Source organism: Rhinatrema bivittatum, chromosome 10 (assembly GCF_901001135.1).
Source record: "Rhinatrema bivittatum chromosome 10, aRhiBiv1.1, whole genome shotgun sequence".
NCBI classification, from domain to species: Eukaryota; Metazoa; Chordata; class Amphibia; order Gymnophiona; family Rhinatrematidae; genus Rhinatrema; species Rhinatrema bivittatum.
In genome coordinates, this window is record NC_042624.1 from 86843377 (window position 1) to 86856399 (window position 13023).

At 43.0% G+C, this 13023-nt stretch overlaps 1 protein-coding gene across 3 annotated transcripts in view; it reads right to left on the minus strand.

Annotated features, from left to right (window-relative positions):
• Positions 1 to 6818: 6818 nt before the first annotated feature.
• The window catches only part of PRKACB (protein kinase cAMP-activated catalytic subunit beta), a 156941-nt gene continuing 150736 nt past the window's right edge, over positions 6819 to 13023 (minus strand). For all 3 annotated transcript variants that reach the window (XM_029617973.1, XM_029617974.1, XM_029617972.1), the window contains one exon: positions 6819 to 9287. In XM_029617973.1, coding sequence (XP_029473833.1) covers positions 9162 to 9287 — 126 coding nt within the window. In that variant the 3' untranslated portion in view covers positions 6819 to 9161. The remainder of the gene's footprint in view (positions 9288 to 13023) is intronic.

The following is a 13023-nucleotide window of genomic DNA, read 5'->3' on the forward strand; positions in this document are numbered from 1 at the left end:
TAAACTACAAGCCAGCATCAGTCTGCCTATGTTCAATACTAAGGCTTTACAAACCAGCTCGACAATTACGCTCCATGGACAAATTAATCCTCGACGTGTCCACCATCAAGACAGCAAGATTAGACTTGACTCGTAAGCAAGCATTCTCGGTTGCTGGTCCGGTTTTATGGAACCTTTTGCCTGAAAACATCTGTCTCATATCATCTGGGTCTGGGTCTCCCCCCCGAGGTCTCTGCATGTATTCTTCTCATGAGATGTGGCCTGGGAAAATTCCCCCTAGATATGCTTCTCCTGCCCTCTGAGGCTTTGACTAGCCAAGTCCTCCTCAAAGAAGAGTTCTCCTTTAAAGAGTAACCTACTTAATTTTGCCATAGAAGCTGAGTCTGCTGCTCAGGCCCTCAGCCCTAATAAGCATCTAGACATCACAGCAGTAGCCATTTGCTTAGATGAGTCCTGAATCAAATCATACAAGGTGTCTGCTAAGAATTGTATTGGTATCTCCAGGAGTGCCTTTTCTTTATTATCTAGCTCTGTATATCCTCTGGGTCAATGGCTGATTGGCCCTGTTGGACCTAGAGTATCATGGCCCTAGAGTATCATGGCCCTTGCCACGTTTCCACCACAAATTGCTCACCAAATCAAATTATCTTTTCATTGAAGTCTCCAGCTTGCAATCCCGATGATCCCTAAGTGCTGAACCACCTTCACTGGAAACATGGTTCTTTTTGCCACTGTTGAAACAGCCACTTGTATCTTTGGTGTCCTGAGCAGCTTTTGTCTGTTGTAGAGGGTACAACCTTTCTATAGGCCCTAAAGCTTCTTAGGGCTACCGCTGGAGAGTCTCAGTCTGACATAATTGTATCCAGAATGGCGAAATGCTTTTGCTGGGTTAACGCCCATGAGGATTGGATCTCCCTTGAGGGTCTCCTCTTTCATATGGTCCTCCAATTTTAATGACTGGGAGACCTTAGCAATAAGAGCACTCAGTTCTTACTGTCTGAACAGCCTGACTACTGAATCCTGTGTCTGGGACTGCAGCTCCCCCTCCTCCCTTGAATCTCCCCAGCGAACTGTCCTCCTTGGGGGTAGGGGGCTCTTGATACGGTAGGGACTTTTCTCTAACTCCATGCAGGGTTTCTTTAGAAAGGGCACACCATGATTTTGCCCCAGGCTCTGGGATGGCCATTTGCCTGTCCCTTTAAATCCACGAATGCCTTGTGCATCAATCTAATAAATTCCATGGAAAACTCTGGCCTCTGAGCCCCTTCTGACCCCAGGGAGTTATGGCCATCCAAGAGTGACTCAGACACCGCAGGAGAGCACTGTACACGAGTTGCTGCTGGGGAGCCGTACTCTCATAAGCAGGGAATGCCAGGGCAGTGAGGCCAATGCATGGTCTGCATTAGCTTTTCCCCATTGCACAGTCTGCAAAATGAGCTGGCAATACTTGCCACTTGACAGGCCCTGCACTGCCCACATTTCTTTCCCCGCTCCATGGCTGTGAGGGAGAAAAGGGCTAAGTCTGCTACAGACCTGCTGCGGGCATATTTTCCTTTTTTTTCTTAAAGAGCCCTAAATTGGAAAGGTAGGAGCACTGCCCTCCTGATTGCCCCGGGCAGGGGAAGAGCAATCTTCAATGGCCATCATCCCTTTAGAACTCCCCTAACTCAGCCTTGGCCTTGTGTGGAGGAACTAAGCCACTCTTTGGGTTATCTCTGTGTTCTTTCCTCCACTTCTGCTGGATCAGCCGTCCTACCATCTGCTGGAGGCAGAGGACTTCCGATGCCTTCTCTGCTGTACCAAGATAGATAGAGGGACAGTGTCAGGCCAGAAAAATTTACCCTCTGCCTCCATCTGCTGGTAGGAGGAACAAACCCATTTGTCTAGACTGGTCTGCAGGACGAGGAGGAAAGTGTTTTTTTTTTTTTTTTTTTTACCAGAGTTTTCCATGGAATTTATTAGATTGATGCACAAGGCATTCGTGGATTTAAAGAGAAAAAAAAAGTAAAGCTTTGAGTTTTCATGCATGGCCCACATTTGAGGCCAGGGCTATCTTTAGGACAGTGCAGTAATATAATATAAGGCTTTAGAGACTGTACAAATATTGCAGAGTGCTGCTGGCAGTACAAATGGCCAGATAGGGCACTGGGCACGTAGGCAGGAAGTGTTCATCTCTCATGCGGTTACACAGAAGCAGCCTTGGGTTTGTGCGTCTGTGCTGGCACTTAAGTCGAGATAACCACATTCAATGGCATGTTCCTCATCAATCCTGATACGGGATGCAAAATAGCCCTTCCAGACTCATCCCTATATGTATGAGATATTCCTAATCTTCTCTTCCATCATCTTTTTTTTTTTTGTTGTCTCCACCTTGTATCCTCTTGCCCATCTCTCTGACCCCCATTTCCATTGTCTCTCTTTCACCCTTTCCAACTCCAGCCCTCTCTGACCCTCTCCATCTTTCAGATCTTTATTTCCTTTGTCACTTTCTTACCCATTCTCCCTCTCTTACCTCTCTGCCTCCAGCTTCTTCTTGGCGTTGGGCAAAGCCTGCGAGCCAGTCTTGTGACTCTGAGCTGCGAAGCAGTGCTGGTCATCTCCCGACACCAAGGCCCAGTGCAATTCCACCGTACGCACTGGCCCTAAAGATAATTTTGTTTGAGAAACAGAAGCAGAGCCGTCATAAACTCAGTCTTCTGTTCATATATATTTGTTTTTTACATTTTCTGCAGTTTTACAGTATTTTATTTTGAAAGCAAGTGTAACAGAGGCCATTCTTCCGTTACCACTATGCCCAGGGAAGCATGAGCTAGAATAGGTTAGTGGATGGGAGAGGATCCATTCAAATTCCAGTCCCTCCCCTTTGAGGGGCCCGGGAATGGCCGTCCCCCAAGGTAGCATTTATAGCAGTGCTCTCCTGGGAGTCTGGATGCAGTCCCTTATAAGTTTTGCAGAGTAAGGAGGTAGTGAGGCGCTTACCTTTTTTCTGCTTTTCAGGCCCAGTCAGAGGAAAGAGAGAACCCAGCCTGGGCTTCCTGAGCAGGTCGGGAGGGTGGTCCTGCCAATCTACTCCACAGCTGGTTGGGATACGCGTCCGTGTTGTTTTCAGGATTTTGAGATTTTTCGTGGTAGGATCTCCACTGGACAACACCTGGGCCTTTCTTGGAGTCAGGGCACGAGGCACCCTGTGTCTGGGATGCCCAGGGATAGGGAAGCCCTGCCCCAGAAGTGGTGGTGACCTGTAGCAGGGAGCAACTCCAGTGTTAAGGGAAGAGACTATTAGACTGCCAAGAGGAAGCTTTTTGGCTGTCCTTTCTTATCTGCAGAGGAGCAGGGTAAGAAAAACCTGCATCCAGGGATCCTTCCCATAATGGATTCAGAGGAGAGTCAAAGACCGAGACAAACTAAAGAGTGGAAGAACTGCTGTCCGTGAGTTCAAGAGCTGTAAAGATCCTACAGGACACCAATCTGGAGTTTTCAGGCCCTGGGGGAGTGAAGAGAGATTGCTCTCTGTACAAGAATAGGATTTTGGGCCATCGGTGGAAGGGGTTCTCCTGCCCATCTTCAAGGTTGCCCACTAGGAGGGTAGCAGGATCCCTTGCCCATGCAAAGATTCCTGCACAGATATAGGTAAAGATTGTAATTGAGGAGATAAAAGACTGTGGTGCTGGAAGCATATTTATTGTAACGTGAACTAATGCGTGGCAGACATAAAGCCCTGATCAATAGATCTTGGCAAGCTTTGCTTTATCTGTGTGCTATCTACGCCGCCCTTCTTGTGAGCATATTTATTGTGCCATCTGCAACTATCTTATACAGGGAATTTAATTTTTTTTACACTAACTCAGTGACTCCAGCATCTTTATTTGCACACAGAAAGAGAAGTGACCCCTCTCCCAGGGATAACCAAGAGGAAGTTAGCCAGTCCTCCACTGAGACCTGAAAGGCCACCTTTCTTCCCCCAGCAAAAAGGTTTCACATCCTGGGGAAGAGGTATCAGAGAAGAGCTAGTCAGGGTTCCTGTCCCAAAGAACTTACAAATACTTTTATGGACCCACCATGCAAAACAGGCACACCAGGGTGGGATTACACAAGGTGCTACTTGTGGCTAGGACCAATGCAGTCTAGACAGGATGCACGCACAATCCACAAGAAGGCCCGACGCACACATTTTAACCCTCAAAAACTAACGCCAGCCCAGAGCTGGGGTTACATTTTGAGGCACCCCCAAAGCCATACTCAGAAAAGCAAAAAGTACAGCTTTTCTGTGGTTCCTTCTACTTAATATCATTGCGATACTAAGCAGGAGGAACCACAGAAAGCTGCAACATGAAAGAAAAAAAAAATCTTGACAGCGGTCAGGTTAGGAAAAGGGAAGCTCTGTTTACGAGCATGTCCGTTCAGTGTCCATTTTCCTTACCTGCGCACACCGCCACTTTTCTCCTGGGCGCTCGATGCCGGGGCCATGCTAGGGACGCACAATTTATCCACTGCGCGTCCCTTTTAGTGCGCCAGCTCATTTGAGTATTACGACGAGCGCCCAAGAGAGGGGATACGCACACATTCAAAAAACGTGCTTCCAACCTGGAAGCACGTTTTTTGCATGCATGATATTGCATCGGCCCCTATGTTCATTAAAAGATATAAATGTGTGAGAAACTTGGAAATCATTTTTTTTTAAATAAATATGGTAAGAATTACCTGTATTACATATGTGACGACTGCCACTGCCTGCAGGATTTTTCTAGAATGAGGGGTAGTACTATATGCAAATATGAAAAGTAATAAAATGCACGGCCCCTTCACAACACTTAAAATAAAATCTTGTCCAGCAGCTTGATCTTCCTGAAAGGGAAAGATCTGTGGTGATCCCCCCCGCTCCCCCGTTTCTGAGCTGTTCTGCTACTTACCGTAGTTTAGCCGAGCACGAGAAACCACCGCAGCGCAATTTGCAACCCTCTACTGATTTGTGAATTACTTTAAAGCAAAGCCGGAAGACAGTTATTTAAAAAATATAGTGCTTTCCACTCCCTAATAAAAAATGTGCGCTCAAGTGGAACAAAAACCTGCAAGCCGCCCACAGTCAGCACGAATCACAAGTGCTCCTTTTCTTGCTGGCTCGCCCACACTGTACACCACTCTCACTGTAAGCACTGACAAGTTAACACACTTCTGCTTTACAATGCTTGACGAAATGTTTTGCATGCAAAGTGTACAATATGCTTCCATGGCCTTATACATGTACAAAAATTCAGAATTGCACTTTCTTCACCAAATTAAACCAGACTCCATAGCAAACTGTAATTAATTAATTAACCTAAATACAATACAATCCACTACAGATAAAGGTCTCTTTCTTGTGCACGTGACCCCCTTATTCAGAACCCATCAAAAACTGAAATCCTTTGCTTCCTGGCATCTACCCTCTCTCTCAGTGGAGTCTCCTCCTCTGCTAAAAGTCTTGTGTGTTTTTGGCCCCCTTTTTCTCTTAGTATCCGCAATCCCAAATTGTTCTCTTTCCTCTTCCGTCAGCTTCACAGCATTGGTAAACTGAGCTCCGTTCTCAACTCTGAAGCGCTACACTTGCACGCAGTCTTTTCTCCACATTAGGTTGTTGCAAACAAACAGTCTCCTTGTCGGGTTCTGTTCTACGCTTCAGTTTCTGAATTCTGCGGCATGCTCTTTGGCCTCCTTCACCACTCTGCTCACTGCACTGGCTCTCAGTCGAGCACTGTGCTAGCCCATACTCAAACTTCTTGTCTCCACCTTTAGGTGCATCCATGACTAAACTCCACTCTCTGCCTTGGTCTTCCATAATGTGCCTACCCCGCTCTTTGTTCTGAACCATGCATTCTGCTGTAGCACACACTACATCTCAGTTTGGCAACTTCTCTCCCCTAGCACCCTGTCCATGGAAAGACCAAAAGGCCCCCGATCTGGCAGTCTTCCACAAAAGCTCCAAACTCATCTGTTCAGACTGGCCTGCAGCATTAATTAATGCCTAAACCTCTCAGATTTGGTTGCATTACTGTTCATCTAGCACTTTACTTTGTACTGGCTTGGTTTTATTGTTCACAATTGTTGCTGTAAGGTGCCACAAACACCATAAATAAATATTTTAACATTCTGCCTTCACTAGGATCCAGCCTTCTGAGCTATATTTCCCATGCTGCCCTGCAAACTTCATGTTTTATCTGAATGTACTGCCAACATTTTTAGTCCTTTCTCCAATTACAACTACTTAACTGTAACGGAGGTCACAATAAAAACACAGTCCAAACTATAAGCATGGACCTTCTATTAAAGAAGAATTTGTAGGGCTCTAAAGTATAGAGAACTTTGATCTCTAAGCCTTCACCGACCCACCAGACAATCACTAGTTGTCCTTCACGCTTACCCGTTATGATGATTATACTCACGAATGGACTCTGACTCTCCCAGGTTAAAGCACCATTAAGCTTTAACCCGTACGCCCTATGGCATCACTTCATATTTATTTCCTGCCTTATCTTCTTTCCAGCTTGTTGCAAGCTTCCAAGTTCTCTTCCCTGTTGATTGTAACTTTGACTCATTCCTACTTACTGTTTATCTTTCGTTTACTTGAATAGTTACCCCAGTTTTTTATTCTTGTTAATTGTAAACCGATCCGATATGGTTATTTATTTACTATGAAGGTCGGTATATAAAACTGTTAAATAAAATAAATAAATAAAATCTTCTGAACCTTGTCACATGTGCCTTCCCAGTTCGCTTTACTGAGCACCAAGTTAGATACTAAGAAATCCCCTAATGATTGAAAACTAAAATCATAACAAAAGTGTGATCTCCAGCATTTATTAAAATCTTTTAAGTTCATAAACGACAACAAAGTTACTGTAGAGTTCATCGCATACAGCTAGCATACAACAGCATATCCTCAGTCTAAATGAAATACAAAAGATTTTAACATTTTCATACAAAGAATCTTTTAAATTTATTAATGTGACGTATATATATATTTGTTACATAAAATTTGCTACAGCAAAGTATCTTATACTTTTCTTGCACTTATGTAAATATGGGTGGACAAAGACTGCGATCTGAGCCAGTCTTCTGACGACATTGTTGTGCAAAAATGCTTGACGACCTAAAGACATACAGAATGTTGGATAGTACATGTCATACTGCTTTGTAAAATGCTCAAAGGCTTTTCTTGAAGGAGTGTCAGACAGATTAAAAGGAAGTCATGTCAGTGCTCTATCTGCACTGACATTCAAACAAATACAATGGCTATATATCAATAGAGATCAGTTTAATAAAAACAAGTCATTCTTTTATGCGTGTAAGTGGATCATAAAACATGAGCCTAGTTTATTTTAAACTGTTCAGATGTGCTGCTGCATTAAGACAGGTTACTGAGATCCCCAAATTCGAGTGTACAAATAAAAGGAGTATGGATAAATTTAAAAAGCAAAAAAAAAAAAAAAAAAAATTCCGTGCCGAGCCACTGAGTTTTAGCAAACACTGAAAATAACTGTGTAAAAGTGCTGAAAGTTAGCACATGGCAGCAATATCTTAAGTCAGTTGGTGAGGTTACAAAACATAACTAAGCCCAAATACCACATCTGTGTGACTGAAACATCCCGTCCCATTAAATAAAAGCCCGCCAGAAATCAAACCGCCACACTGTGGACTCAAATACAAAGGAAACCTAAATTAAAAAAAAAAAGCCCCCCCCCCCCCCAAAAAAAACCAAAACAAAAAAACTGTGGCAGTTTTTAACTTTGTCTCTTTTCACATAAAGCACAATAATTAAAATAAAAAACAAACAAAAAAACCCCCCCAAAACAAAAAAGGTCTTAGCAATACTTCATCCTGTGTTTACTAATATAGTATACCAGAATACAACTTGGCAAATCACCTCTTTTATTGTTAACAACTAACAGAAAAGAATCACATTCATCTAGCAATGCATCCACGTTATTAGTCTGACTTTTTCAACCGCTTGTCATTGCTAACGGCAGAGCCTTTCATATGCTTATATTCTGAAATGGATGCCCTTAAACAACAACAAAATAAAAGTTGGATGAAAAACTACTTTAGGAGCCCTGACATGATTATTCTTTTTAATTACTCATGTTCTATTAAAAATACTGACAAAAACTTCATTTAAGAGTTTGGGGTTTTAAGGTGTTAAGTTACCCATCCATCCACTATCTGACTGACCTACTGGTATTACTCAGTTAAATATGGCCAAGACCAGATGGCAATCATTGTGCTCGAGTAAGCAGCATATTTCACACTGCAGAGCCGGTTCTGTTCATATGAACTGCCCAGGTAAGAAGCAAATAAAATGGGCAGTGAACCAAACTACAAGTGCACAAAGAACAGAAGTGGGTCAATCTATTCTCGTAGAGTCTTCCAACTATACCACCAAGCTTTGGTCAATCTACAAGAGTATGTGTGTGTGTGTGTGTGTGTGTGTGTATCTATATATATATTCATGTGTGTGTATATGTATACATAAATACATATGCACACACTCTCTCTCTCTTTTTACATACACACACATACATACATATATATTTTAAGTTAATTCGTTATATATAAATACAGCAGAAACAATTTTGTTTTTAAAAACTGCCCAAAAGATTGGCTTGTTTTAATCTGAGCTACGAAAGAAAAAGTTATTTTTACCTGTAGCCTCAGACAAAAGATTGACAAAGACTATTAGGGGCACAGACTAGAAGCACCATTTCTCTTTCAATTTAAGTTTAAATCACACCAACTGCAAAGTCTCCCAGTACACTCACACTAACAGTACATTTTCAGAATAAAAGGGAGCCATTCTTTAGCACAGTACTCGTTTTTCAAAAAAGGGGCAAACATACAAGAGACAGAAACAGAGGAGAAAGGAAAGAAACCAAAAAAAAAAGGTAGGAAGGAAAGTGGTTTAGTCATTCTGTGTTACAGCAGATAGCTCGCGTAATTGTGCCTAGTTAAAAGGGTTGGTGCAAACTGCACACATGGAAGATGGCAAAGACTTTAGACAGCCTTGTGGAATGAAGGAACTAGGTAACTGCTTTGATGTATGATGGTCTCAGCTCCACCCCATCTGTTAACAGAGTGCAAAGATCCCAATATGAGCCCTGATGTGATCTCCTCCTCCTCATATACACATTCTAAAAATCAGCAAATTCTTTTGCACATTTCTCTGTGAGAGACACACGGATATCTTCTTCTTCGTAATCGTCAAAGTTGCTGGTATCTCCAGGTCCTCTGCACTTTGGTATGAATGGAGCTTCTACCTAAAGAAACAGACACAAAGGTTACAATTCCTGCTCTCTCAGGAATTCTTTCCTTTCTAGGGATGTTCCCTTCAGCTCTTCCAACTCTGTAGCATTTTGACAGGTCCTTTTCTGTGGAGATATATCTGCATAAGCTGTACATAAACTGCTGCTCTGCAGAATTAATCCTGTGCTAGCAACATAACCTGCTAAGTCTTGTCAAAATATGGTAGCTAGAAGTGTATGCCTTGACACCTTTTTCTTAAGGAGAACGTCTATAGAAATTGCATACTACAAAATTATCATCATTTGTATAGCGCAAACCAGAAGTGCACAGCGTCGTACAGAGATGCAAAAATGACAGTCTCCTTGCAGCTTGCAATCTAGTCAAGATGGACAGATAAGACAGACAAAGAAATAAGAGGCTCTGAGTTAAACACAGTGAGACCATGATCACACAACTATGAAAAGGGAAGTGATTTAAAAAAAAAAAAAAAGAAAAGAAAAGAGTAAAAGTAATTAAAATATTTGAAATTCTGGAGGCTAACCTAGCACACTACAGAGACTGTTCCTGCACCTTTGAAGGGTGGATTCTCTTTACAGTGCATTACAATTTACTGTTTTACAGCAAAGTGGTAACGTCTCCGAACACATTTCAAATCGAAGTGTCTCTCTCTCTTCTTCAGTAATAACTTCACAATTAAAGACACTTTTGTACTCCCTGAAATCTGTCAGACTAACTAACCCTTTATCCCCTCTCCCAACATCACTATTTTGAGTCTTTGCAGCATCCATTGATCCTGATATACCTCTCTATTCAACATCATGCAGAAAAAGCAGATTGGGATCAGCTCAAATATACATATAGTAAGCTTGCGAAATTAGGAAAATTGTAGAATGAGCTCAGTTTTCAGGAATCCTGCACAAAGATTTCTCAGTGTAAAACTTCCTGCCCACACTGTTCTGTGCTTCCTGCACTGACTTCTGGCTAAAACTAGGACATTCCTGGTGTTTTCTTTTTGGGTAACTCTTCCACTTCCCCCCTCGACTGGTCCTCTCTTTCAAGTGCAATCATAAGTTGAAGTGGGATTGTTGTGGAAACAAAGCCTAGATTAAACAAAATAAAAGTTCTGACTCAATGGGATAAAGGCAAGGTCAAAAATGGCTGATGGCCAGTCCATTCCGCTGGGCACTGCAGATGATCCGTTGTGGACATCACAAACTGTTTTAATCGGTCCACATATTCACCTGCACCGTGTTTAGGCTACTCCAGTGAAAACAACTCATTCTGACGACAACCACCGTAGCAGGAAACATTGCAGCCTTTCCACCCTCTTTTCATTTTTGTAGCATTGTCTGTCTGCATATACATTTCCACCCAGCTGAATCGTGCTTTTCTCATTTCTAATTCCCTCACCCTTTTCAAAATGACATCCATGCTGCAAGCCAGCACGTTGTAAGAACATAAGAAATTGCCATGCTGGGTCAGACCAAGGGTCCATCAAGCCCAGCATCCTGTTTCCAACAGAGGCCAAAACCAGGCCACAAGAACCTGGCAATTATCCAAACACTAAGAAGATCCCATGCTACTGATGCAATTAATAGCAGTGGCTATTCCCTAAGTAAAATTGATTAATAGCCATTAATGGACTTCTCCTCCAAGAACTTATCCAAACCTTTTTTGAACCCAGCTACACTAACTGCACTAACCACATCCTCTGACAACAAATTCCAGAGCTTTATTGTGCGTTGAGTGAAAAAGAATTTTCTCAGATTAGTCTTAAATGTGCTACTTGCTAACTTCATGGAATGCCCCCTAGTCCTTCTATTATTCGAAAGTGTAAATAACCGATTCACATCTACTCGTTCAAGACCTCTCATGATCTTAAGACCTCTATCTTATCCCCCCTCAGCCGTCTCTTCTCCAAGCTGCACAGTTTGTGGTCGGCCTGGTGGTTCAGTGGCACTGCTGTGCATTACCGTGAGGAGGGACCTGGCTTCGATTCCCATCTCAGCTCTTCTGTTCTCAGAGATAAAATAATAATAATAATAATAATTTTTTATTCTTTAAGGGCACATTTTCAGTTGACAGGGAAATTAGTTTTACATGGCATATCTAACAAAATATTAAAAGCTTTGCTCCTGAACAAAAATCTGATGTGCCGCTAGAAAGATGTAAACATCACATCAAAATTAAATTTAGATGTGCACGTTAAAGGCAAAAAAAGCACAATTACAATTCAGCTGCAAGAAATCTTCCCTCATGTGTCTCCAGTTATTACAAAGAATACAGTGATGTGCTAATAGTATCCTGTCTGGCGGTAATTAATACATTACTGATTACCACAACTACTGTACTGTCAGCTTGCATAGCACAACAACCTGTTTCCTTTTATAAGCTATTGTTAAGGCCCTGAATACAAATTTTTGCCATTTATAAAAACTTTAGGGAGCAAAAGCTACCCCTGCAATACATTTCAAAAAGGGAAGCAAAGAACCACAGTGGCTGTATGAAAGAAATACAACTTGGATATAACTGTGACGGCGGAGGAAATCATGAAAAGGGAAAGTGTGGCATGGAAAGGCAGTGGGTTCTCACCATATCCTCCCCCTCAATAACCGGGGCCAGCATAAATCCTGTCGGCAGATAAAAATAAGCCGAAGCAGAACGTGGTGCTGCCACCCAAACTGGGGAATTTGGTGCCAGAAGGGGGGTATCGTCGAGGCAATTAGCATAGCAGGGTTTAAAAAGGGGCTTGGACCACCTCATGGAAGGGCAGCCTATTAGTGGTTATCCGCCAAGGTGAGAGTCCAGGAGATCCGCTACCTGGCGTCGGAAGCGAGCAGCAAGAAATGCAACCCGCGTTTAGGAACTGGCCCCGTGTCAGAGAGAGGATGCTGGGCTCCATGGGACCTTTGGTCTCATCCAGGATCCAGCAGCGCTTCTTCTGTTCTTAATCGGAGGTCTGCTTTTGGTTGCATGCTCGCTTTAATATCCATGGAATGAGCTGAGAGAGGTAATGAGGACTTATCTCGGTAAATCTTCTCTCTCTCTCTCTGTGTACGCAGGCACAAATACCGATCCTCCTGTATTCTGGGAACAGGGGGACTGTAAATTCCAACCATGGCCATAACTTCCCCTTCAGTGACTCAACAGGTCCAGCTTCTTTCCAGGGGGTAAAAGCACAGGGCATTGTAATTCTTCTGATGCATGACAGCAATAAACCGAACACTATAAAATCTACAGATTATTCCTTCAACACTTAGGGGGTCATTTTGCAAAGGTATCGCACGCAAAAAGGGACTTTTCGCGTGCGATACCTAGATCGGGGCGGCACCGGGCCGGACGCCGCGAAGACAAATCGCTGATGGCGAAAAGGTAAGGAGCCTTATCGCCGTCAGTAACGCGGCCAATAGCACCACCTATCACGGTGGCGCTATTGGTTTGCGAAAGCCGGCAGCGATTGCACCGCGGTGGTGCAATCGCTGCCAGCTTTCGCAGGCCCGCCCCCCAAACTTAGAAAATCCAAGCCTTAGTTAATTCTACTGCAGCTTTAAGGGGAACGTGAGAAGCTATCGTGCTGCTGCCCAGAGTAAAAACATCCTAGCTTATTACCTTGAGGTGATCTGATTAAGTTTTCCAGATTTCAATTACCATAACAACTTCCAGTCTAAAACTTCTGAGAGAGGCACAGATCGCACTTCAATCTACAATTGTACTGATCATTCATGATGTTCTTGTGCACTGCAGGGTGAA